The sequence below is a fragment of the Hypomesus transpacificus genome, chromosome 7, assembly GCF_021917145.1.
Source record: "Hypomesus transpacificus isolate Combined female chromosome 7, fHypTra1, whole genome shotgun sequence".
Classification (NCBI taxonomy): domain Eukaryota; kingdom Metazoa; phylum Chordata; class Actinopteri; order Osmeriformes; family Osmeridae; genus Hypomesus; species Hypomesus transpacificus.
The window spans coordinates 2,987,800-3,013,305 of NC_061066.1; the positions used below are offsets into that span (position 1 = coordinate 2,987,800).

The 25,506-nt window shown below is 50.3% G+C and overlaps 5 protein-coding genes across 9 annotated transcripts; 3 read left to right on the forward strand and 2 right to left on the reverse strand.

Moving 5' to 3' along the window:
• Positions 1 to 5: 5 nt before the first annotated feature.
• Positions 6 to 1,756, reverse strand: morn2 (MORN repeat containing 2). 2 transcript variants are annotated; one of them, XM_047022984.1, is made up of 5 exons: positions 1,621 to 1,756; positions 1,231 to 1,284; positions 981 to 1,087; positions 768 to 904; positions 6 to 657 (listed from the first exon to the last, which is right to left on the reverse strand). In XM_047022984.1, the coding sequence occupies exons 1-5, from the start codon at positions 1,625 to 1,627 to the stop codon at positions 555 to 557; spliced, it is 408 nt and encodes a 135-aa protein (XP_046878940.1). In that variant the 5' UTR covers positions 1,628 to 1,756; the 3' UTR covers positions 6 to 554. The 2 variants fall into 2 exon arrangements, with proteins under 2 accessions (XP_046878940.1, XP_046878941.1); XM_047022985.1 differs by lacking the exon at positions 1,231 to 1,284.
• A 61-nt stretch (positions 1,757 to 1,817) lies between these two features.
• dhx57 (DEAH (Asp-Glu-Ala-Asp/His) box polypeptide 57) lies at positions 1,818 to 11,440 on the forward strand. Its single transcript, XM_047023095.1, has 24 exons — positions 1,818 to 1,941; positions 2,553 to 2,586; positions 2,733 to 2,972; positions 3,131 to 3,508; positions 3,711 to 3,923; positions 4,309 to 5,246; positions 5,379 to 5,563; positions 5,705 to 5,826; positions 6,031 to 6,226; positions 6,508 to 6,632; positions 6,801 to 6,934; positions 7,024 to 7,078; positions 7,197 to 7,408; positions 7,594 to 7,710; positions 7,798 to 7,894; positions 8,030 to 8,203; positions 8,329 to 8,529; positions 8,823 to 9,099; positions 9,206 to 9,301; positions 9,484 to 9,705; positions 9,816 to 9,890; positions 10,104 to 10,238; positions 10,353 to 10,553; positions 10,659 to 11,440. Exons 3-24 carry the CDS (start codon positions 2,746 to 2,748, stop codon positions 10,800 to 10,802), a joined length of 4,524 nt encoding a protein of 1,507 aa, XP_046879051.1. The 5' UTR covers positions 1,818 to 1,941; positions 2,553 to 2,586; positions 2,733 to 2,745; the 3' UTR covers positions 10,803 to 11,440.
• A 643-nt stretch (positions 11,441 to 12,083) lies between these two features.
• LOC124469638 (small lysine-rich protein 1) lies at positions 12,084 to 12,894 on the forward strand. Of its 2 annotated transcripts, none has more exons than XM_047023053.1 (3): positions 12,084 to 12,175; positions 12,375 to 12,405; positions 12,492 to 12,894. In XM_047023053.1, the coding sequence occupies exons 2-3, from the start codon at positions 12,400 to 12,402 to the stop codon at positions 12,744 to 12,746; spliced, it is 261 nt and encodes an 86-aa protein (XP_046879009.1). In that variant the 5' UTR covers positions 12,084 to 12,175; positions 12,375 to 12,399; the 3' UTR covers positions 12,747 to 12,894. The 2 variants fall into 2 exon arrangements, with proteins under 2 accessions (XP_046879009.1, XP_046879008.1); XM_047023052.1 differs by having other exon boundaries at positions 12,096 to 12,179; positions 12,492 to 12,746.
• Positions 12,895 to 13,032: 138 nt separating this feature from the next.
• LOC124469635 (FYVE, RhoGEF and PH domain-containing protein 4-like) lies at positions 13,033 to 20,021 on the forward strand. Of its 2 annotated transcripts, none has more exons than XM_047023048.1 (16): positions 13,033 to 13,342; positions 14,869 to 14,997; positions 15,252 to 15,663; positions 15,855 to 16,197; positions 16,360 to 16,505; positions 16,767 to 16,923; positions 17,013 to 17,151; positions 17,262 to 17,320; positions 17,418 to 17,564; positions 17,674 to 17,846; positions 17,933 to 17,963; positions 18,065 to 18,148; positions 18,266 to 18,388; positions 18,573 to 18,710; positions 19,180 to 19,320; positions 19,479 to 20,021. In XM_047023048.1, the coding sequence occupies exons 1-16, from the start codon at positions 13,033 to 13,035 to the stop codon at positions 19,770 to 19,772; spliced, it is 2,826 nt and encodes a 941-aa protein (XP_046879004.1). In that variant the 3' UTR covers positions 19,773 to 20,021. The 2 variants fall into 2 exon arrangements, with proteins under 2 accessions (XP_046879004.1, XP_046879005.1); XM_047023049.1 differs by lacking the exon at positions 13,033 to 13,342 and adding an exon at positions 14,188 to 14,337.
• A 488-nt stretch (positions 20,022 to 20,509) lies between these two features.
• On the reverse strand, positions 20,510 to 25,352 carry LOC124469636 (DENN domain-containing protein 11-like). Of its 2 annotated transcripts, XM_047023051.1 has the most exons (10): positions 25,212 to 25,352; positions 24,668 to 25,066; positions 23,816 to 23,915; positions 23,455 to 23,613; positions 22,134 to 22,290; positions 21,818 to 21,956; positions 21,598 to 21,729; positions 21,274 to 21,424; positions 21,123 to 21,191; positions 20,510 to 20,966 (listed from the first exon to the last, which is right to left on the reverse strand). In XM_047023051.1, the coding sequence occupies exons 2-10, from the start codon at positions 25,032 to 25,034 to the stop codon at positions 20,771 to 20,773; spliced, it is 1,470 nt and encodes a 489-aa protein (XP_046879007.1). In that variant the 5' UTR covers positions 25,035 to 25,066; positions 25,212 to 25,352; the 3' UTR covers positions 20,510 to 20,770. The 2 variants fall into 2 exon arrangements, with proteins under 2 accessions (XP_046879007.1, XP_046879006.1); XM_047023050.1 differs by having other exon boundaries at positions 24,668 to 25,352.
• Positions 25,353 to 25,506: the final 154 nt, after the last annotated feature.

Below are 25,506 nucleotides of genomic sequence, written 5' to 3' on the forward strand. Positions count from 1 at the left end.
TGGGTTTCTGCGTAGAGGTCAGAGGGCATTCTGTCTGGGGGAAGGGGGGTGTGGAGTCTAAGTGGCTCACTGAGACATTGTTTTCAAGGCCATTTTTTATTGACATATTTTGATGAAAAGAGATGACCTTGACATTCTATCAATATTGTAGTAGCTGACACCTAACTGTATAAGAAAGTCAATCTAAAATTAGCGTTCAGTGGCCTACTGTGAAAGGATGACGCTAGCAGAATAAGAACCCAGCTGTATTTCTGTACTTTTCCCTGCGTCAGTGCTTGCCACTTCCTTTGCTAAAGAAACAGAATGACTCACTCCTGACAATTTGACTGTCCTGTACACAACCTCTTAGCAGGGGCACGCTGTCATACACAAACATACTCAAACTCCTTGCTACAGGCATGAATGTATAAGAGATTAAAGTGAAAGGAATTCCACAGGATGTAATATAGGAATCATTTACTGTTTGTAAAGGTTTTTAGTTGATGTTTTTTCTTTCTATTCTTATAACCAAATCAGAGTAGCATATTGATATAGAACTACATATATTGATAGAACTACATATTGAGTTTGAGCTTCAGGCCTGGTGCAGCTTTGTCATGGAAACCTCCGGTCCAAACCAGCTGCTGTGTGTCTGTGAACTCTCCTTCGCCCTGCAGCCTGCACAGATAACCAGCACAGGAGAGACATCAGGAGCCAGGCATTGCAGAATGGAAGAGATGACTCTGCCAAGCCACTACACTTTCACCACAACCCAAGTCTTTAGTCACCTGTTATTGCTGAAGCTGCCTGTATATTTGGTCCCATCAGGGAAGGTGTAGGTCCCTGTGCCATGGTACATGTTGTCTTTGAACTGGCCTTCGTAGAATGCTCCAGAAGGGTGCTTCAGACACCCTGGACCATTCATCTGGAGCGCAGAAACAATTCAAAATCCTGAACTTTGTGAAACAGGAGAAGCATTCTAGCCTTGTGAAAGAACATACCTTGTCATCTTGCCACTCTCCATTGTAGGTAACGCCACTCGCTGATGTGTGTTTGCCTACGCCATTCCTCATAACTACTCCATCAGAAGACCGGCAGCACTGCCCTTCTGAAGATGACAGGAGTGGGGGTATAGTCACAATCCAAGGTTTTCCATTTCTCTAGCTGTCAGACTAAAATACTTAGCCTGTAACTTACTACACCTTCAGTTCATTGGTCATGACCAATGAACTGAAGGTGTAGTTCACATACCATAGCTGTCTCCATTTGGAAAAATATAAGAAACGTTCAAAGTAGTATTCTTCTCTGAAAGGAAACACAAATAGCAACGCTCTGTCAAGACATGATTAGTACACTATAGAACCATAATATAAAATGGTCTATGAAATTGATCTGCACTAGCCAATGTACTATACTAGTACTGTACTAGTACTACCATTGCAGAAAGATACATTACGTCTCTAGAGACAGTCAGATATCTAACCTAGCTACAGTAGGCTACAATAAGACTAGCTATAGTACTGTAGAGGCTACTCTAGCTAACTTTATGGATTCTTGTCTCTACCTAGTGCTATAGTTACATAATATGTAGCCAATGTAGTAGCTGCCAGTCTGACTTTACTCCTCGAGTGCACTGCTTACCTGACATTTTAGGAAACTTCTTTGTCAGTTTTGTATTAGCAAGACAGCTGAGAAACTATGAACTGAAAATATACATAATTTTAGCTATATAGATTTTCCCTTGATCTTCGAGCAACCATGGCAACAGTATACAACTTTTCCGGAAAAGAAACTTTGACCCTTTTCCCCTCAACCAATGAGTGAGATTCAGAGCGTGCTGTACTTGCCGGTGAACAGATCAGCATTGTTTCCCGATCTGGTATGTGCGTGCAATACTTCAACTAGCGAGCAAAAAGCAAAGCGCTACCTTTGTTCTTTATTGTTGAACGGGCAGCTGGTAAGGTAAGGTAGAGCTTTAATATTATAGTCTGTGTGTTTTAGCTAAAGCACTGACTGGGCTTCCCTCACCTCAATGTAGCTAGCCTAGAAGACCAGTAGTCGCTGCTACTATCTTAAGATAGCTAGACTAGAGCTAACCCTACTAGCATGGTTAGCCCAATGGCTAGGCTATGCCTGGGCAGCCAAATGGTATGTTGACGTTGTTGACATTTCATGGACATGTTCTGGCGGAGTTTGATTAAACTTGTACTGGAAAACTAACATAGGTTGGTGTTGTCTCATAGAAACTAGTGCCAACTTTGTCTGGCGAACTTAATTATCCATACACTACTTGCTCTATGGCCACCGGCAAAATTGTCATTTAGCTAGCCTAGCTTACTTAGCCGGTGTGTCATCTGAATCGAAACTTAAAAACCAGCTACTGTAGACGTCAGTGAGACTCCTCATTCTCAGAACCTAAGGAGCAGTAACCCCATCGCAGAATCTAGAATAAATATTAATGTGTTATGGCAACAATATTGGAGCTTTAGTTGTCAATGTCCATAGGATATATATAATAAGGGATAGGGTTAGCCAGATAACAGTATTCTGTCAACACTTTTTTGTCATTACAGGTCTTTTGCCTAGGTAAATGGAACACATTTGAAGGTATGTAACATAAAAAGGCTCCTCACATATTTAATTGTGTGTAGATAAACTCGCCATGTTTTGCAGCTAGTGTACACAACACCTCTCACATGTGTTATTGGTGCTCTCTAAAGAGTGGCCTAAATATTACTGTCCTCTTATTGCAGAGTGATTTCTGAGATGAGTGGGATAAGAAGAGGGGGCAAGCCCAACAGAGGAGGAGGCAGGTTTAACAAGCCCAGAGGAGGTGGAGGAAGAGGAAGAGGTAGAGGCGGAGGTGGAGGAGGAGGAGGAGGCGGTGGAGGTGGAGGAGGAGGAGGAGGAGGAGGTAGCAAAAAGGCAGCCTGTGGCGGCTGGGATGATGGAGATGACTTTAGTCTGGATTTTGGACCCAGTCGTCCAACAAGGTAGGCCAATACTACTGCCTGTGATGCTTTGATGTGAACGTTCCAAATATGTAGAATGAAGCATGGAGAGTGGATTCATGTACATTCATGGTTGGTCTTTGCTTGTTGTGTGTGTTTGTGTTGTCTTTCCCTCTCTCTCCCTCGCTCGCTCTCCACAGACCTTCAGGAAGAGGGAGGGGTGGAGGAGGGAGCGGACGGGGTGGCAGTGGGGGTAGAGGAGGAGGAGGTGGAGGTGGAGGTGGAGGTGGAGGAAGGGGTCGAGGCAGGGATGGTGGGGGCCGGGGTGGGGGCAGGGGGCAGGGCAGCAGGGGGGGAAGCAGCAGGGGGGGGAGCAGCAGGGGGGGGAGCAGCAGGGGGGTCCCCAGGTCTCTGGTGGTGGAACGGCCCAGGCCCAGGCTGGAGGATGACAGGCCTCGCCCCAGGCTCGACGTGGGTCAGATGCCCATGCAGAAGATCTTCATGACCTCAGAGAACCAGGAACAGGTCAAGGAACTGCTTAGGGAGCTGCAGACCCAGGACATTGACGAGGCCTACGAGTGAGTATTGAACTACTTAGACCTGGAGATAAAGTGATGAATACATGTAAACCACCACTAATCAAGCCCATAGCCCCAGGCCTCAAGCCCCATATCCTATACCCCATATTACATCATAATATATGTCAAGTGAGGATATGACATTCTTATCTTTATCAGACTGTTGACATCCCAGTATCTAAACACCAATGTCCTACCCCAGAGACTCGGGTTCAGAATACGAGGAATGCGAGGAAGGGGAAGAGGAGGAGGAGGAGTTTGACGAGCTAGATTACCGCGAGGAAGGCCAGTTCTGGAACACCCACGACGAGCCGGTGGAGAGTGCTGACAGCCCTGTGTACGAGCTGGAGTCAGACGAGGACAGGCCCTCCCCTGAACCCATCATCTCCCTGTTTGCCATAGGGAAGCTCTCCAGGTACCTACCTACTGCCGCCCATTCACTCTACCCACTTGTCTAAACTCACACTGCCTACAAGCCACTGGGTCCATGAAACCTGAAGTGCTTCATCTGTTCCACTGGACAATGAGGAGCCTATATTGTCTATAGATCTGTATCATCAGTATCCATGTGTTGTCTTACTTGGGTGTGTAGTTTCTAATATTACTTCCCTTCTACCCTCTATCTTGACCACCTTATCCTTTACTCACACTGTTTCTCATCGGGGGGGGGACCGTGTCTGAGTATGTACGGTTCAATGTACACACAACACCGTTACTTTGATGTCAGGATCTTGTGCATCTTAGATGTCCTCTTCTAACGCTCTTCATCTCCCTTCCTCTCTCTCGTGCTCCCTCCCCAGGTATGGTTTTGACCGGGAGCGTAGCAGACAGGCTCTGGAGGCCGGGGGCGGGGAGGTGGGGGCCACCCTCGAGCAGCTCCTCCTCCAGGTGGCCTCGGAGCTCTACGGCCCTAAAGCAGTGTCTCCAGACGGCCTCCAGGGGGCGCCCATGGACGAGTGCCTCACCCAGAGGCAGGAGGAGGCCCTGGCCCTGACCGCCATCTACGGCGAGCGCTTCACCGAGCGCATCGCCAACACCGTGTGGACCGTCTCTCTGGACCTCTCCTTCCTGGCCGACATCCTCGGCAGCAAACCGGCGGGGCGGCGGAACGGCGACTCCAGACATGCCAAGGGGGAGGTTCACATCAGGGACGTGTGCCGGTTCTACCTGAAGGGGCAAGGGTGCAGGTTCGGCGCCAAGTGCAAGTACAAACACGAGCTCCCCACCTCCATGGTGCCGGGGGCCCCCGAGGCGGTGAGCGGCAGCCAGCCCGGCTTCACCAGCTTCTCCCCCTCCCAGTACGAGCTGGAGGTGCGCTTCCCCAAGGGCAACCGCTACCCTTTCCAGGCCCCTGTGGTGGCCTTCAGCACCAACGACGAGGCGCTGGGCGCGGCCATGAGGCTGAGCCTCACCGAGCGCCTGTTCGGCGAGGCCCTGGCCGCCGCCCGGCTCGGGGAGCCTGTGGTCTACACCCTGATCACCTGCTGCGAGGACGAGGCCGTCGTCAAGGAGCTGCTGTCGGTCGCCCATCACAAATACAGCTCCCCGCCCCCTGTGGTGATGCGGGCCCCGCCCGTCGCCGCGGCGACGGCGGCGAAGGGCAAGAGTGGGAGGAGCGTCACGGCGACACAGGAGGGCAAGGGTGGGGCTAACGCGGGCAGTAACAGCAACCATAGCGCCAACACCAAGAGGGGGCCGACCAGCAACAACAGCAACAGCAACAACAGGAAACCTGAGGGTGAGAGACGAGCTCCGACTTAGAAAAACTTAGCGATAGCAACGAATCACAATGACATGTATAATGTTCTGCTCGGACTGGCTTGGCCGTTTCGTACCGTTGACTTAATCGCCTGCGTCTGCGTGCGTCCAGTGAGACAGACCACGGAGCCGGAAGACTCGGACGAGAGGGAGGAGGACGAGGACGAGGAAGAGGTGGTCCCCGAGAGCGAGAGCTACGTCCACCTGAGGAAGAAGATGGTCCGGAGGCACGAGCAGAGGATGGACAACGTCCTGCAGGAGAACGGCAAGCTGTGTCGGGAGTACCGGCGAAAACAGGTGGGGGACCTTTGTTTAGCCATGCCTTCTGTCACATAGGCATGTGGAGTCAGACAGGAAGTCCTGTCGCTGTCCTTCCCCGTTTCTGTCTAACCTCGCCCCTGTCCCCCCTGTCCCCCTGGATCCCTGTCCCGCCTCCAGTCGTCGGGGCGGTTTGGCTCCATGCTGCAGCAGAGGCAGAAGCTGCCGGCCTGGCAGGAGAAGGACCACATCCTGGAGCTGCTGGACAGGTGCCAGGTGCTGGTGGTCAGCGGCATGACCGGGTCAGTCCCTCAGACCACACACACACACACAGTCCTCCACTCAAAGCCATGCACAGTCCAACGCAGCTCGAAATGGCTAGCCCATGCTGCTGTTGAGATGGGCACAGAAGCATGCTGTTTGACAGTCTTCCTCCTCCTCCTCCACCACCCCCACCCCCCTCTCTCTCTCTGTCTCTCTCTCTGTCTCTCTCTCTGTCTCTGCAGGTGTGGTAAGACTACCCAGGTCCCCCAGTTCATCCTGGACGCCACCCTGAGCGGGTCAGCCGACCAGGTGGCCAACATCATCTGTACCCAGCCCCGCCGTATCTCTGCCATCACGGTGGCTGAGAGGGTGGCCCAGGAGCGGGCCGAGCGCCTCGGCATCTCAGTGGGCTACCAGATCCGCCTGGAGACTGTCAGGGTGAGCAGGAAGGGGACTCCGTCTCCCAGCATGCATGGCTGCACGAAGTTACTGACTTTCCACACAACAGAAATGCCTGTCCTTTAAAGTGTAACTGAATATCCTGTTTGTTTTCATTTTCCCTCCTCCCTTCACCATGCCTCTCTCTCTCTTTCTCTCTCTCTCTCTTTCTCTCTCTCTGTCTCTCTCTCTGTCTCTCTCTCTGTCTCTCTCTCTTTCTCTCTCTCTGTCTCTCTCTCTGTCTCTCTCTGTCTCTGTCTCTCTCTCTGGTCTCCCCCCAGTCCTCTGCCACCAGGCTGCTGTATTGTACCACAGGGGTGCTGCTGCGCAGGCTGGAGGGGGAAGCTGACCTCAAGGGCGTCACTCACGTCATAGTGGATGAGGTGCACGAGCGTACTGAGGAGAGGTGAGACACACACACACACCATCGGGGTTCCTGACTGTCACACAGGTAGTCCCATACATGTGCAACAGCCATTGTTTATCCCTGTCTCTCTTTCTCTTCTTCTCTGGCCCCTCCCTCCACCATTCCTCCCTCAATCTCTCCTCCTCCTCCTCCTCCCCCCTCCCTCAGTGACTTCCTCCTCTTGGTGCTGAAGGACCTGATGGTCCAGAGACCAGACCTGAAGATCATCCTGATGAGCGCCACGCTCAATGCTGATCTCTTCTCACAGTATTTCAACAACTGTAACACCATCCACATACCAGGTGACGACACACACACACACCTGTCCCAGGACTCAGCCTAGTCCTCCCTTTTAGACTTCCTCCTCCTCATGATCTTGTTCCTCCTCCAGGGCGCACGTTCCCCGTGGATCAGTTCTTCCTGGAAGACGCCCTCGCCAAAACGCGGTACACAGAAGAATCCTGACGAGCTTTATCCAAAGAAAAAATACAGATCCAACCATTCATATTTCAACCCCCCGTGTTCCTCCTCTGGCGTGGCTAACCTCTGACCCTGTCCCCGCAGCTACGTCATCGAGGACGGCAGCCCCTTCATGCGCTCCGGGAAGCAGAGCTCTTCCTCGGGGGGCCGCGGGGGCCGCGGGGGGGCCAAGGACCCCGTGGACAACCTGGGAGACGACATGTGGAACTACATGTCCTTCCAGAAGAAGGACTTTGTCAAGGACTCCATCCCTGACCAGCAGCTCAGCCTACCGGAGCTCAGCATCCGATTCAAGGGTGAGAGACTGGATGGATGAATACGTGTTGAGGGAATGGGTGAATGTAAGTCCTCTGTTTTCATGCTTTCCCTTTGGAGCCCAGTTTGTACAGATTTGCCGTTGACACGGCATTTTGTCTCGTGGGATTTGTTGATTCGTTGTTGATGGAAGTGTTTGTGTGTGTGGGTCTGTATCGTGGAACAGACGCCAAGAAGACGGTTCTGAAGACCATCGCTACCATGGACCTGGACAAGATCAACATGGACCTGGTGGAGAGCTTGCTGGAGTGGATCGTAGACGGAGACCACAACTACCCCTCAGGTTAGCACACACACACACATACACACACAGACACGCATAGACACACACTGACGGACCGACCGACTGACCGTGCGTCTGTCTGTCAAGGTGCTGTGCTGGTGTTCATGCCTGGCCTGGCTGAGATCAAGATGTTGTATGAACAGCTCCAGTCTAACAGGATGTTCAACAACAGGAACAGAGCCAGGTACAGACTCTCTCTCTCTCTCTCTCTCTCTCTCTCTCTCTCTCTCTGTCTCTCTCAAAGGTGTTGCTTGGTATCAACTGTGTTTTGGCCGTCCGGCATCAGTGGCTGTTATTGATCGTAGTGTGTGTGTGTCAGGTGTGTGGTGTACCCCCTCCACTCGTCCCTGTCCAACGAGGAGCAGCAAGCCGTCTTCAAGCGCCCTCCCGAGGGCGTCACCAAGATCATCATCTCCACCAACATCGCCGAGACCTCCGTCACCATCGACGACGTGGTCTACGTTATCGACTCGGGCAAGATGAAGGAGAAGAGGTGAGCCCCCCCGTAACGCACCTCCCCGTCGCCCCCCCTCGAATCCCCCCCCCTGTCCTGGGACAAGCCGCCTGGCGGGGCCTGTCGCTCTCGTGACCATCTCGGTTGCTCCTCCCACCATGCAGGTACGACGCGTCCAAGAGCATGGAGAGCCTGGAGGACTCGTGGGTGTCCAGGGCCAACGCCCTGCAGAGGAGGGGCCGGGCGGGCCGCGTGGCCTCCGGGGTCTGCTTCCACCTCTTCACCAGCCACTGCTTCGCCCACCAGCTGGCCGAGCAGCAGCTGCCAGAGATCCAGAGGGTTCCCCTGGAGCAGCTCTGTCTGCGGTAGGACCAGGGCCCCCCTGGCCAGCCCCACGCGGCAGCACTCAGTGGTAGTGTGGAGTCAGTGTGCCGCGGTGTTTGTCTGATGACATCTCTGTGTCTCTCTTTCGGTCTCTCTCTCTTTCTGTCTCTCTTGTGTCTGTCTCTCTTTCTCTCTCTTTCTGTCTATCTCTTTTCCCCCTCTCTTTTATCTCTCTCTCTCTCCCTGTCTCTCTCTCTCTCCCTGTGTCTCTCTCTCTCTCCCTGTGTCTCTCTCTCTCTCCCTGTGTCTCTCTCTCCCGCCCTCCCTCCCTCAGGATAAAGATCCTGGACCTGTTTGCCGACCGGACCTTGGAGTCGGTCTTCTCCCGACTGATCGAGCCCCCGGCGGCGGGCAGCCTGGAGGCGTCGGAGCAGCGCCTGCAGGACCTGGGCGCCCTGACGCCCGACGAGAAGCTCACGCCGCTGGGCTACCACCTGGCCTGCCTCCCCGTGGACGTCCGCATCGGCAAACTCATGCTGTTCGGCGCCATGTTCCGCTGCCTCGACCCCGCCCTCACCATCGCCGCCAGCCTGGCCTTCAAGTCCCCCTTCGTAAGGCCCTGGCGGGGGGTCATTTGACTCTGCTCACATGAGGTCTGGTAGAATTGTAGCTTAGCACAAGCAGTGCCCCTCTAACCACTCCACTCCTCCCCACTAGGTGTCGCCATGGGACAAGAGAGAAGAGGCCAATGAGAAGAAGCTGAGCTATGCTCTGGCCAATAGTGACCATCTGGCCCTGCTGCAGGCATACAAGGTCAGCACCATACAGGATCCACGACACAGGCTGGCCCCTGCCTTTTGACCCCTCTATTGTTTCCTGGCCCTGACCTTTTGATCCTCAGACACAGGACGTCGCCAGTTCTAACAAGCTGGTGGAGACGTGGAGGAAACACCTGATTGGCTGACTGACTGAAGTGGCTTCTGTCTTTCCTGCAGGGCTGGTGTGGAGCGGCCAGGAACGGGAACCAGGCAGGCTTTCATTACTGCAGGGAGAACTTCCTGTCTGGGCGGGGCTTACAGGAGATCGCCAGCCTGAAGAGGCAGTTCACCGAGCTGCTGTCGGACATTGGCTTCGTCAAAGAGGGCCTGAAGGCCAGGGTCATAGAGAGGATGTGTGCCAAGGGGACTGATGGCATCCTGGAGGCTACTGGCCCTGAGGTAACACACACACCTCACTCTCACACACATAATACTGCACTAAAAGCCCATATCCACATTGTCATTTGAATGTCTGGAATTGAGTCTGGGTCCTGCCCGGTCTCTCCTAGGCTAACCTGAACTCGGACAACATCAAGCTGATATCTGCCATGCTGTGTGCTGCCCTCTATCCCAACGTAGTGCAGGTGAGCGCCTCTCCCCTGACCTTGACCTGCCCTCTGTCTAGACGACACTGTTTCCCCCCCCGCTAACTAGCTTCCTGGGTGTCCCCGTTTGGGTCTGGTTTTTACAACGAGTGCGCCCGGCGTAGCTGTTGAACTCCCGTGCTTCTCTGCATGACGTCAAGGTGCTCCTCTGCGCGAGGTGCGTTTGTTTCAGACTGTCTGTGTGTGCCTCAGGTGCGCTCCCCCCAGGGCAAGTACAAGCAGACCAGCAAGGGAGCGGTGAAGATGCAGCCCAAAGCCGACGAGCTGCGCTTCATGACCAAGAACGACGGCTGTGTCCACGTGCACCCCTCCTCCGTCAACTACACGGTGTGTGTGTGATTGTGTGTGTGTGTGTGTGTGAGCCTGGCGTGGCGCGCTCAAGCAGAAGGCCGTCTTCCTGCCGTGGGCATACGCACTAACGGCCCTCCTGACCCCTCCCAGGTGCGTCACTACGACAGCCCCTACCTGGTGTACCACGAGAAGGTGAAGACCAGCCGCGTGTTCATCCGGGACTGCAGCATGGTGTCTGTCTACGCCCTGGTGCTGTTCGGGGGGGGCCAGGTGAATGTGGAGCTGCAGAAGGGCGAGTTCGTCATCTCGCTGGACGACGGCTGGATACGATTTGCCGCTGCCTCGCACCAGGTGGGTCACATGGTGCCTCGTAGGCACGTCTGCGGTGAGGGCGGAGGCCTACGCTCAGGTGAAATTAACGTGTGTGTGTGTCTGTGTGTGTGTGTGTGTGCGCAGGTGGCCGAGCTGGTGAAGGAGCTGCGCTGGGAGCTGGACCAGCTGTTAGAAGATAAGATCAGAAGCCCCAGTATGGACCTGTGCAGCTGTCCTCGAGGCTCCCGCATCATCCACATGATCGTCAGGCTCATCTCCACCCAGTAGACACACACACACACACTGTCCATGTAGACATGCCTGTACACACACCACACACACACATACATACAGTACTTATATACACACACACACCTCGACGGGAACTACTGTCAAAACATTTGTTTTCTATTACTTTTCTTTCGTCAGACTGCCATATAGTGTGCAATAGAAACACGATAGATTACCGTTCGAAATGCAGCCGTTTTATTTGCTGTGTTTGTATATATCTCCGGCCACATTTCCTGTATTATTGGGAAACTCAAGGTGCGTTTTTTTTATTATGGGTTGTGTGTTTCCTTCACACAACTGAAAAAAAGCATTTGAGTCCATATTGGATTCCCTGTACTGAAAATGATCGCACAATTCTTCTGGTTTTGTGTGTATTTATATGACAAATGAAAGCATGATGGATCCAGAGAAATGGCTCCAAGAGCTTCTGCATGTTTATCTTCCGTACATTTCTAAGGAATGTATGAGAAATGGGATATTACACTGACGTGAAAATCAAGCCCTCACAATGTCAAGGGCGTACTGATGTGATGGCAGTTTGGTAAAGAGAGTTGCAAAATCATTTGGATCAACTTGAGGGACTGTAAACTTCAGTTGTATAACAATTCCACTTAAAATAAAAGGACAATTTCACAGTTTGCGTCACAGTTTTATTTCTGTTTTTGCATCCACAGGACTAATGCTTTTCACTCATTTCCACGGACAGTTTTTGCACGAATCATTGATACTAAGTATGTCCGGTTTTGGAGCTGTCTGGGGAAACCAGTGACGGAAGCTGGTGTTTGCAGTCAGTGGAATAGACAGTCAAGTGGAAAGGTTGAGGCCAGGGGTAATGTCGCTTGTAGTACTATTATGGGATCTTAACCCCTAACGACAGGGTTGTGGGTCCTGTCCCACACCCCCTCGCTGGAAGTCACTTTGGATACATGTCATGTGTTTTGGTTTCATTTTGAGATGGGTTAGGATATTTCAGTCCCACCACTTTAAACTTAATTGTATAGCAAGAGACTGGCATTATGCATGGTCTGGTGGAACCACACTTCCTCCTTCCAGGGAAAGCATTGGAAGCATTTCAGACTGCAGATTTTAGGCGAAAACAATTGCAGACTTTTAAGGCCAATCCTGCAGCCTTCAAAAGCGGGCTCAATCTGAACCATGAGCAAGTCTTCTATTATTATTCATGGCAACAGAGAACTACACTAGGCAGTGAATATGGAGTGAGCCGCTGTGTCCTACACACTGAGGGCTGCTGTCTGTCAGCACAGACCTCCCAGTCCTGTTGAAACAAAGAAGACAGGCACTGTCTGTCTCTACGGCAACACACAAACAAGTGAGAAACCCTCTCCCGGACTGCATGAGCTCAGACAGGGGTGGGTAAGATCAACTGTTTTATTAATATGACAAATTCCCAAGCCTTTTGAAATGAATGGATCTGGAACTTCTTGCCAATGCTAGGAATAATTGTGCAAAGTTGAAGCCGATGGTCTAATAGTCTGTGTGCATGTCTTGAAAGTTCTCTTCCAAATGGGTCTGAGAGGCTAGGCTATACTTTATTTGTTGTTGTTGCAGAGAATGTCAAGAGAAGGATGTCCACATGATGGTATGGTGATTTTGACAGTTGATTTGATGATTGAACTTTTTCTAATCAGTCTATATGAGTCAGTCATCATTTTCTATTAATCACAGTCAACAACGTCAAGAAAATCAAGGTCCCACAGTGCGCGTCCCGCCAAAGGTCGTGAAAGGCGACGGTCGTCCAAAAAGAGGTCTTCCAGTGCCAAATCCACCCAGACAGAAGTGGACATCCTCAGCCCTGCAGCCATGGAGAACGTTTACTACATCTCCCACAATGCAGTCGACTGTCTGGAGTTCCGAGGATTTAGATGGCCTGCTTCGGCCAAAAAGAAGAGGGGGAAAAAGGTTAAGAAGAACAAAAAGTGAAACGACATTGTATAACGTGCCAAATCATTATAATCCTGTATAACTCGCCTTAATGTGTACCGTAAATATGTTAAATCTCTGGCGCCATCTAGTGGTTGTTGCGTTCTAGGCCCAAAACTATTATGACAAAATAAAAACCACAATAAATAAAAAAATATTGCCATATTCACTTGATTTCATATCACATGTTAAATTAGTTAAACATTTTGTAGTTGCACTTTTCTAACAAGCCGAAAGCACGAGCGCAGAAGATTCGTCTAAGAAGTGCAAGGCGGACACGGAGCCAATGGGTCAAATGCGTGAGTTATTTCAGCCAGGGGCGTGTACGTGCGCACCTCAAGAATGCTTTATGCAATTTACGTCAGACTTTATCAGCTTGTTGAGAGCATTGGGATTTGCGTGGAATTGTGTTCAGCACAGAAGTAAGGGACCCTTTTTTGGCTTACAAACGTTGACTACATATTTGACAATGTTTGACTTGGTGAAGCCGGATAGTGTGAAAATCTCTCATGAGACAGAGGAGTTCAGACGAATGGCGGTGAGGCGGCGGCCGAAAGTACCTGCAGATGGTCAAGACAAGCTCACTCACAGCACAGGTGAGTATATTCACCTGTTCAAGCACAAGCGAGACAGACAATGCTGGTAGATTGATTGCCCTTTGATCTGGCTATCAGTAGCCTAATTTTAAGCTATGTAAAAAAACTAAAATGTGTTTAGTGCAAATCAGACTTTCCCTCGAGACCTGTCTATAACAAGGCATGTGCGATTTTAAGAATCCTGCAATTCAGAAAAGATTGCCAAAGAAGGGAGACAACAGGAATCTCCAACAGGAATCTCCTGTTGTCACAATTAGTTGTGGGTCTTGAGGAACGAGGTTGACTACATCCCAGTCCAAATAGTGTGTGATTTGTAAACATCCACTCTCGAAGTTTGTCCAATAAACCCCTTTATTGGTAAAGCGTTTGGGTGAAACCTTTTTCCCCAGACCCCAGACTGGACTTTGTACATCGAGTCTTTAGCCCAGTTCTGTAGTACTTTAACAAAGGGTGCTTGTGTTCCTATCGGAGTAATTGACAGAGTATAGCTAAGTAAACAGAGAACTAGTGTCATCATTGCTCCTATGGTTCTGGTATTATTGTGACTACTATGGAACTTAATTTCCATCCTATTTTTTTGTCTTGTTCATGTAACTACACGATGTGAGCAGCAGAGAGCAGTAAAGCGTCAGTACCATAAACAAAACGACAGGTACAATTAATCAAACTCTTTTGGGAGGTGACATACTATGATAGAAATATGTTTAGAATTAAAATACTAGAGATAAAACTTAACTAAATAGTCAGCTGAAATTTTTAACAAGCTTATGGTAATGAAATAGGAATGTAACACCATTTGAAAGAGGAAGAGAGAGAGTGCAGTATTTCTTGGTGTGGGGGTGTGTGTGAGTAGAGGGGCGGAGTCTCAGGATGAACCTCATCATGTGCTGTGAGTTGGGGAACAGAAGATAACTGCTTTGTATTGTTTGGGGAAAGACGAGACCACTTGAGAGAGACAAGACAATCGGGCATAGGTGGTCAACAGATGTAATACGGTCAGTTTACATGTTCTTGTTGCCGTGCATTGCATATACGTTGTGAGATTGTGAGTGAATGGGCTTGGTTTAGAAAGCTCAATGCTTAGGTTAAAAGTAGCTTTGCTGTCCTAATGATGACCTCTACTCTGTCACTGTTTCCTCATGTGCACAAATTCCTTCTTCATTCAGCATCAGGAATAATCTCTCTAGAACTTTCGAGTTATGGAAAAGGGAAATTCGAGAGGAATTTAGATCCTGTTTTTGGTAAATGAGATTGTCTGAAATGATTTACTCTTAAATCTGTTTACAGTAAATCATGTTTTTTTCTAGTAAGTAAAAGGGATGTATGTTATAAGGAACCGAATATTTGGAACGAAACTGAGACAGACTAAGACACACTCGACTTATCTTCTCATTTCCTCAATTGACTGCCTGTAATCTAGTGAACTTCCTCATGTTGATTATGGTGCATAACAGTGTCAGGTAGTATATCTAACTGTGTGTTTGTGTCTCTGTGTGTGCATCTGTGTGTATGTGTGTTCATTCCAGTGCTCACCAGTGGTGTGTTTGATTCCCATCGCTGTGACGAGGCGTGCGGGTCAGGACAGCAGACACCAGAGAAGAGGGAGGAGCCTAGGAACACAAGACCATGCAGGAGGTCATCTGACAAACTTCAAGGTAGGCAAAATGAAACTGGAAAAGGGAATACATGTTCTGTCTTGATCCTACAGTAGAACAGCCCTACCCGTACATTTGATTTGGCTGTGAAATACTGTCACAGTAGGTGAAAGTAATGCTTCTCCTGGAGACTACTGACTAATCACTGCAAGCTTGTGGTCATACTCCTTCCATGGACTTCCATTCTGCAGAATATTCATCTGTGGAATGACCTTTCGTGCAAAACATATATTTTGTCTCCACCCTTTCTCCAGTGCCTCCTAAACCTGACCGCCCAGTGAATGAGGGACCTCCAGGGGCCTGCAGTCCTGCCAGTAGTGGGCCCGGGGCCCTTAACTTTAGCCCTCTAAGAGCACTAGGGTCCCCTAGCTCTGGAAAGTTGGGGTCAGGCCCCCATAGCCCTGGAACAGGGACACCAAATGCTAAAGGCCCAACTAGGAGTGTACTAAACACTACTAGTCTGTCCAGAGGGTCTGTAGAGACCACTAGCCCTGGAAATAGAGAGACGGGGAGTAAGACCCAGGCTCAGAGGGGGAAACCAGGAATCCTCAGTCCAGAAACGAGGGCTTGGCTAGGCCAGCAGAGAAGTCCTGAACATAAGATGGAGGGGCAAGAAGGAAAACCCTGCGGCGTGCATAATCTCATTAGTCAGTTTGAGAGAAACAGGTTGGTACTTCTTGTGCCTCTCTGTCTTTCTGTGTTAACTGTTGACCTCTCTTTTCCTCTTCCCCTCTCTCTCTCTCTCTGTCTTTCTCATATTTGTGTATATATATATATATCTTGCAATGCCCTTTGTAGTGGTTATCAAATCATTGAGTATCCTTTCCTCTCCCCTCCCCTCCCCATCCCCTCCCCAGCCCTGCTCAGAAGACAACAAACGTGAAGGAGCTCCACCCCAACCCCTCCTCCTCCTCTGCACACCAACAGAGACCCACAGCTCTGAACGTTGAAGCCCCCTCCAGCCCTGGAGCCGGGCCTGGTATCAACAACAACACCCATCTGAAAGGTACCGAAGAGGGGCAGAGTGGGGGACAGCCAGGCCTGGTGCCTGGGCACGGCGCCGAGGGGGGCGGAGGAGGGCAGGCGGAAGGTGGAGCTCCGGTGGAGCAGGAGAGCAGAGAGCAGAAGCTGCATAAGATAGCCCTGGAGCTGCTGCACACGGAGAGGGCCTACGTCACACGACTGCACCTGTTGTGCAAGGTCAGTATGAGCGGCCGGTCCAATCACGCATGGCACTGAGTACGTTACAACACGGCTTAGAACGGTCAGCCAGGACGGCGATGCTCTGTGACTGGAGAGAATGTAACAACGTCTACAATGTCTGAGTCTGTACCGTGTGCACGTGGCCGTCCGTCTGTCCAGGTGTTCTACGTGCGGCTGTCAGACGAGGCAGGTAAAGGCTCCTTTCCTGTGGAGGCGGTGAAAAGCATCTTCTCCAACATCTCCTCCATCTACGACTTCCACAGTGGGTTCCTCCTTAAAGACCTGGAGGACCGCATGGAACAGTGGTGAGTTCCACGCTAAATCAAAACAAATCAAAACAAATGTAATTGTATAGCCCTTTTTACACGCAAGCATGTCACAGAGGGCTTCACAGTTCACGCTACAGTTCTACCTTAGTCTACAGAATCTACCTAAGGACTTGCAGAGGAAGACCTCTGGGATATATTGTAGCACATTCTTTACAAGTCTTCAGCCTATGTTTACGTTTGAATCGCCTTGCTTAATGGCTGACTAGAACGACCTTTGACCCCTTCCCTCTCCTGTAGGTGGGAGGTTCCGAGGCTGGGTGATGTGATGCAGAAGAACGCGCCGTTCCTCCGGATGTACGCCGAGTACGTCACAAACTTTGAAGGCGCCATGGAACTGCTCCGACACTGGAGCGAGCGCTCCGCCCCTTTCAGGAGCATCATCCAGGAGATCCAGGTGGGGCCCCGCTTCAAACCGAAACCCAGTCAACCAAACTAGCCTCCCAGGTATTAGCTTTACGTGTGTGTGTGTGTGTGGTTCCTCAGGGTCAGGAGATGTGTGGAAATCTGACCCTGCAGCACCACATGCTGGAGCCTGTTCAGAGGGTTCCTCGCTATGAGATGCTGCTCCGAGACTACCTGAGGAGGCTGCCTGAGGATGACCAGGACCGCAGGGACGCTGAGAGTCAGTGGACTCCTTATAACCCTTTCGGCATGTTTAAACTCACTGTTTCTAGTAAAAACGGCAAACATAGTGGAGATGCTCATTGTCACATCATTTGTCTGTGATGTCAGAGTCCTTGCAGACCATTTCCATGGCAGCCACCCACTCTAATTCCGCCATCCGCAAATCCGTATGTATCCATCCATCCATCCAAATGCCAAATATATCCATTTTCTGGATGATATTCCTCATCCCATCTGATGGTTCCTGTGGTGTCGTCCCTGCAGGAGAACCTGAAGAAGCTGCTGGAGCTGTATGAGATGCTGGGGGAGGAAGAGGACATCGTCAACCCGTCCAACGAGTTCATCAAGGAGGGGCGCCTCGTCAAACTGGCCGCCAGGAACACGTCCGCCATGGAGAGGCATCTCTTCCTGGTCAGCCAGGCCAACGCTGTGACGGCTCCACGCTGTCTCTTTTGACTCCCGTTGGTTTTCTTGTTTCCCTGAAACTGACTCAGGTCTCTCTGCTGCTGTGGGTCCTCAGTTGAACACCATGCTGCTGTGCTGCACTCCCAAGTTCAGCCTGGTGGGGCAGCGTTTCACCCTGCGGGCAAAGATCGGCGTGGACGGCATGCAGGTGAAGGAGATAAGCAACGAGGACTACCCTCACACCTTCCAAGTGTGCGGCAAGGAGAAGATCCTGGATCTTCAGGCCAGGTTGGGATTGTGTTTACCCTTTGTGTGTTTGTGTGCGGTATGTATACGAAGCTTAAGGTGCCCTAAAGTTCTCCTTTTGCTTTCAGCTCTCAGCAAGACATGGAGGAGTGGATCAAGGTATCAGATAACATTTGTAAATGAGGGCGGCACACACATCATTTTTATAAAGTAAATTGTCAGAGAAATGATTAAATCAGGAAGTACATCTGCACTTTTAGGCCATCCAGGAGACTATTGACATTTTCCAGACAAAGAACAAAACCTTCAAGCTGGCCTCTAAAGAGGTAGAAGAGGAGGTTTCGGTAAGTTTGGCTTCTATCATGACAACAACGAACAAACAAACTTTTCTGTCTTGTGATTTTGGGAGTCAGAAGTGTGTGTGTGGGGGGGCGGTCCGTGTGAACACTTATTTCTTTTAGACGGAAGAGCTGGGTCGACGTGCTCCTCGTTGGATCCGAGACAAGGATGTGACCATGTGCATGAAGTGTCAAGAGCCTTTCAACGCTCTGAGACGGAGACACCACTGCAGAGCATGTGGCTGTGTGAGTTAGCCCTCCAAACACACACATGTGAAAACACACACACACTCACACATGTGAATACACACACACACACACACACATGTGAATACACACACACAAAAATAATAGACCATCCAGAAGATGGAAGGATTCACATTGTCTCCTGGAGTTTGTCACTGAAATGATTCTGCCTGCTTGGTATAAGGTGGTGTGTTCAAAGTGCTCAGACAGCAAGACGGCTCTGGAGTATGACGGAAACAAGATGAACCGGGTCTGCAAGGACTGTTTCTCCATCCTGACTGGCCGGGAGAAGGCAGAGAACAAGAAGAAGGGCATACTGGAGGTGAGCTGGTGGGTCAGAGGTGAAGGACAATGGGGTCAGAGTGGGGGTCGGGGGTGAGGCGTTTCAAAGGAGCTTGGTCCATGTCATGGCTTCCTTGCTCAGTCTTTCTATGCGCATGGCATACTTGTTGTAACGTTAGTTAGAACTTTAGAGCCTGTGTCCAGGTGGCACTTTATTTTTCTGTCCGAAATACACTGGTGGGGCGCTTCATCCCAGTGTTTTATCAAAAAAGCGTTCCCATTCTGAAAAGTATCGAGATTTTCAACTAGAAGTGCTTGCAGCGACACAGCAAAAAACCTTCTTCTCTAGGTGGCTGCATATGCCATCTCCACGGAAACCATTGAAAACACGCTGGCCCTCGGAAACAAACGCTATGTGAACACAAGCAGAGATACATCTATGAACACAAGCCTGAGCGTTGAAGGTTCTTAAAGGTGATGTCGTAAAGAGAGTCCCGTCCCATCCCCAGATCGAGGCGTCTCAGTTCTCGGGCAGCAGTGTGATGTGTGGCTTCCTGCAGTACGGGGACAACCCCCGCAACTGGCAGAAACTGTGGGGTGTCATCCCTGAGACAGAGCCACTGGTGCTCTACCTGTATGGAGCACCACAGGTACACACACACACACACACGCCAATTCCATCTTGCTTCCTACATGCCTTAGACACCATCTCATTCAAACGTCCAACATCTCCCTTTCCCCATCTTCTCTACGCCTCCAATCCCGCCTGTCATTCCCATCCCTCCCCTGCCCCCCCCCGCTGCCCCAGGATGTGAAGGCTGCATTCAGTGTGCCTCTGCTGGGCTACAGCGTGGAAGAGTCCCCCCAGACGGACCTCCAGGCCTGCTTCACCCTCAGCCAGTCCCGCTCCGTGCACACCTTCTCCTGCGACGGCAAGGAGCTCAAGCAGCGCTGGCTGGCCGTCATCCAGGCCGCCGCCACCGGAGACACGCTGTGGAGCGTTGGCATCGCTAACGAAAACTCTGGTGCGGTTCATGGCAACGGGGGCATTGCTGACACAAACGGTAGAGGGGCAAGCGAGAGCCAGCCACACAGCCTCTGAGCGTGGAGCTCACTTCCCATATCTGGGCCTAGCGCCCGCGTGTACTGTAAGAGCAGATCGTCATGACGTAGAGGCTTACTTCTGTGCATTATCGTTTCGTTTCAGTATTTATTCATGTGTAACAATCAACAGAGACAATGTGAGGACAGCTGGTGAATTCCCTGTGTGGATTTGAGTATATTCGCACTTCTGTAGTCTGCATATGAAATCGTTTACCACAGTAATAAATAAAGTGAAGATGTTTTGAAAGTGAAGCAAGCTGTTCATTCCACTAGAACAGAACATTCAATAGCTTGCAGCGGCTCTTAAATTCTACAAGGTAGCACTTGTATGTTTCCATTTCAAGAATACAAGAATCGTAAGATTACAGATTGACTATTACAGTGATTTTAGTGCGCAATACGTTGGAGAGTTAAGAGATTTCAGGGTAAGCCAGTGGTCTTTTGGGATTCTTTTCATTACAAAACACATTCTACTTACCCCTTTGTACAGAAAAACAGCACAAGTGATTCTACATTCATAAATAATAATCAAAATAACCACAAAGAAATCAAAAGTCACTGAGAATTAAGAGAAGTATGGTGTTCTGGTTTAAACCCAGTCAGAACTTTCCACAACTAGGCAAGAATACACAGCACACAGACACGACCCAACAAACACCGCACAGCTTCACACAAAGGCCATGGTTTAACAATCCAGACAGACAAAGCATCCATTAGCGTCCAAGTCCAGCCCAGGAACTCAGTGCCCACGTGTTGCTAATAGTTCAGTAGCTCACTTATCCAACCAGGTTTCCCCCAAAACTGATATCCATACAGCCGCCATGCCACTGTTGACGTGTGACATAGCAACTCTCTAGTTCACTGGCCTCGGGTCAGCCTGGGTAAGGTGCACAGTGAGTCTGTGAGAGGATGGGGGTTTGTGGGACAGAGGTGAGTGTCCATGTCCCAGCTGCTACTGCCACATCCAGACTAGACGGCCCTCATCCTGACCCAGGCTCAGCTGCAGCAGGGGTGGTCAGTGACCAGCAGGGTGTCGTAGCCGTAAGTCTCCAGCAGGTGGAGCAGGAAGAGCCTGTCTCCGTGGGGGTCCAGGCCCATGGCCCTCACGCTCTCTGGGGTCAGGGTGGGTTCAGGGCTCCCTGCCACCTCACTCAGCGTCTGGAAGATCCGGTTGTTCTGCTCAAGGAAAAACCTGGCACAGGACAGCGACACAAGGCTTTTAGAGGACGCAATGAGATTAGTGTATCAAATGGAAAACGACAGCCTACTACAACAAGCTGTACCGCTATGGTCTAAATTGTATCGCTATTGACAAGGGCATGTACTGTAATGTAATTTGGCTGCTTACAGAATGAACAAATCCTCTTCACTAGACACACAGTCTCCATTCTCCTCCTGGGAGTACAGCAGCATCTGCCTACAAAGCCAAAGTCAAACAACAATCATTACAGTATTCGACCATCCTCCTCCTCCTCCTCATCATAGTCATGGCCTGCTACCTCTGTTCGGTCAGTTTGCGGTACTTGTCTCTGTCGGCGGCGCTGAGTCGTAGCAAGGGCTTCAGGCCTTCCCGGCACGTCTTCACGTTCTGGTTGTCTACGTACACGTCGTACAGGTCCTTCTTCTCCTCAAAGATCTTCTCCGTGGTGCCTACACACACACACACACACACACAGTAGGACGTGAAGAGATACCTCAAACAACATGGAAGATCCCCCCCGTTTTGCTCGACACTGCATTCGGCCTCGGGCCAAGAAGGGTGTAGTAAGATGGGAGCTAGCATAAGTCTCTTCCACTTGACGCCAGCCAGGAGCCAGACTCACATGCCACGTAGGCCAGCTCATTCTCCAGCGCGCTGATGTCAGCCACGTTCACATAGAAGAAGGGACGGAACTCGGGGACTGCCATGCCCACTCCGGGGATGGACACGTTGGCAAGGCAACAGCAGCAGTAGACTGAGAAGGTAAGGTTAAGGTAAGGGTTAGAATGGGCAGGTGCCCACTGTGTGTGTGCGCGTGCGTGTGTGTGTGTGTGAGCCCTCACCCCTGTAGCAGACCACTCCCACAGGCGGAGGGGAGAAGATGAGGATGCGTCTTCTCAGCAGAGCCAGCTTCCACAGAACCATGATCTGCTCCCCGAAGAACCGGATGAACTGGGACATGCACCCAGCTGGGTGGGTGATCTGCACAGGTACACATCCACCCACCATCACTGTCACTATCAGCATTCCTATCATCCCCACCTTCACCACCACCAACAGCATCCCCATCACCTTCCTCATCATCCCCACCACCACCATCAACATCATCACCATGATCATCGTCCAGTATTGAAGCGCCATGTCATGCCAGTCTCCTACCTTCATCTCAGGGTGCATGCTGTGGTTGAGGGCAGCGCCCCAGGCACTGGCAGGACATGCAGTTACGACGTTGTCTCCACGAGGGGGCAGCACTGCCCTCTTGTCTTCATAGAAGGCCTCCAGGGGGGAGTAGTGGCCTGGGGACTGCAGCTGGAGCCTGCGAAGAAGCACAGCACCACAGGTAGGTGGGGGGTTTCTAACTGACAACCATCTTCACGGAAATGGAAAGATTTACTCCTAGACCAATGACTAATTGACTAACTGAGATCCAATGGGGATATTAGGTTGGAACACTGCTACTGCAGTTAATGGGTAATCCATTTAATGAGCTATTTAACTAAGATTATGAAGTGGTCGTCTAATCCAAGACTGCTAATCTGTACTTAATAAAGCCCATTGTGTCTAGGAATCAGTCTGTCTGGGGATCTGGATGGGACTGGGATTAGGTCTGCAGTTATGATCTAATGTCACTAGTCTAGAATCAGATCAAGGCATAGAACTCATCATTCACAACTATAGCATTTAATATTGGTTGTGCCTTGATCTGATCCTAGGTCTGCTACTACAGGCTATCCACTGGTTAAATCAGGTGTGGACCATAGTCTCGAGGTGAGGGCTGTAGGTCATAGTTTTGATCGTCTGTCACCAGTTCTGGAAGCCTCTGTGTGGCTGAGTCTAGTGCAGCTTCCCAGCAGCCATAAACAGTAGGCTCCTTGTGGCAACCGATGACCACACAGTTCAGAAAAGAACTAGGCTAACTAACTCGACTGGGACAGAGAGAAGCACAACATTGCTGGAGATGAGTCAGCCAGTTAGGATGACCAAGACAAGAGTCCAGCCATGGAAGGTTCGCAGTGTGAAAGAGAAGAGGAAGAGACACCGAAAAAGGGAGAGCGGAAAGAGGAGAGGAGAACAGAGAAAATACAAGTACTGGAGCCACCGTTTTGGCCCGTTTCACGTTGAGCAGGATGTGACAGATTGCAGTGTGACTCCCCCCGACTCTCACACACAGCATGTGTAAGCAGTGCATCATACTGCAGAATGCATGAGCTACTTATAAATAGAGCCTCGAGCTGATGGTGAAATGACGAAGAGATTGGGAAAGATAAAGGGGAATGAATGAGCAAGGAGAGAAGGGAAATTGCAGAAGAAAAGTAGCATTCATCAAGATGTCTCTCTCAGATGTGAAAAGACTTGAGAAGGCTTCATGTTTCTAAACATCTTACGGGATGGTGACAGCATGCCCCCCCCCCCCTCTCCCTCCAGTCTTACCAGACCTGTAACAGCATGCCCCCCCCCCCCCCTCTCCCTCAAGTCTTACCTGACCTGGTGCTCCAGGAAGCCCATGTAGCGGTAGAGCAGTGTGTAAGAGGGAGACAGGATCCCCACTGACTTCATTCTGGCACCCCGCTCCACCGCGCTCTCCACCGCCATGTTGGCAAAGCAGGCCAGTCCAAAGTAACCGCCCTTCCGGAAGTATCTATGGAGAGGGGGAGTGGTGAGGAAGGCCAATGCAGTATGCTACTGCCAACTGACACAGATTTAGGCTGTTTGGATGTCCTTTCTTCTACTCATGTACAGTCTGAGGTGCAATGCAAAGAGTACTCAATCAGAAATGAAGTATTGATACATACCCATTCAATACAAGTATTGATAACCATCCACCCAAGCAGGGCACTTACATGAAGTCGGTGGTGACTCGGTGGGAGCCACTAGCAATGGCCTTGAACTCCACCCCGTCCAGGTCCATGTCCTGGGGCAGACACCACTCCAGCATGTTGCCTAGATACAGGACGGTACAGGGTCGTTCATGAGGACGCTCATACACACACACACACATTAACACAGAGTGGTTGCAGCTGCTTTAGACGTTGAGGTGAAATAGAATTGTATGTGGATTTATCTGTGTCTGTGAAACATTGCTTGGGAATTCATAACATCGTTTGCAGACTTTCTATTTCTTCTACACCATTCTCTGTGGGCTGATTGGACACTGACTTTTAGACAGCTGTGCAAATAGACATAACACTTCTGATAGGAGCGAGCAGAAAAGGTGACAGAGAATGTAAATATGCTTTTCGAAACGTGCTTTTGTTCAAACAGATAAGATTACTGAAGTATGAAACTCGTTGTGGCCCATCAAATGTAAGCTTCTATAACATATAGTATCCATGAATCTGTTCCGGCTATTTGCTGCCTGCAGTTTTCTTTAATCAGAACTAGGTGGACACTGCTTCCATCTTCAACAGATCCTCTTATCGATTAGAACTGGCTAGTAATCTGATCAGCGTGTGCATTCCACAGGGAGTCACTCATTAAAAATGAATAGTCCCACTCTGACCACCCAGTTGTAGGTCTGATAGCTGGTTTAGGCTAGATGAGGTTTAAACCTCATGTCAGTGCCCATCCTGTAGTTTCTGATAACGCCCTGACATACAAAATAAAAGAAACTCACGAATCACCTCTGTAATTGAATTGCGTTTAGACGCATCACGCCATCGAATTCAGAATCAGTCGCAGTGCTGTTTACTCACCTGATCTTGTATTAAATGCCACCACAAAAACAGACACTATCTGGTCTTTTTCCTCCCATCTCCCCATCCCGTTATCATGTGGGACCTCTCCTTGCCCTGTGTCCGTAGTGTGGTCATCCTTGTCGCCACACTGCGCATCCCGATCCGCCGGGGCTGTGGTTGTGTCTGGGTCTATAGAGACAGATGTAGATCCCGGACCCCCCGGACCGGTGCTCCACCCAATCCCCGGCGCAGTGCTACCCTGTGCACGGTTGCTGTTGGAGGGGCTAGAATCCCTGTCCTTCTCCTCTCCACCCGGATGAGGCTTCTCTGCGGATGGGACTTCCTCCCAGTCCAGCAGAGGTGCGCGGTCGGACCGCTCTACCATCGTGGATCAGCTGTCAGCGGTCCCCGCCTTGTCTCCAGTGGCGATGTGGAGGGAATTTAATGTAGATGGGAATACAGCTTGGTGCATCCGTATTTATTTACATACTTATTGAAATGTGCACATTTACAGTTTCCACATTCTGCAATTTACCCGTATAAGCTAAATATATCTATCTACCTTTGAAATGTCTGCTGATAATATGATGATAATGTGAAGCGATGCTGTTGTAGGCTCCTCCGTTCTTTTGGGGTACATTCAAGATTAAACTTAATTCACATACGTATCGTGGACAAGGCATTCCTAAAGAAGTTGCCCTAAAACCATTTGAGAACGTTGCAATTGTTTGTTTTGAACGCAGCCCAAAATAATTTACTTTTACATTAGACGCACATTCTAAATAATACTTGCGTTGAATTTCCAAATCAAATGTTATATACAGCATTAAAAAAAGGTATATGATTTTTGTCTTGAA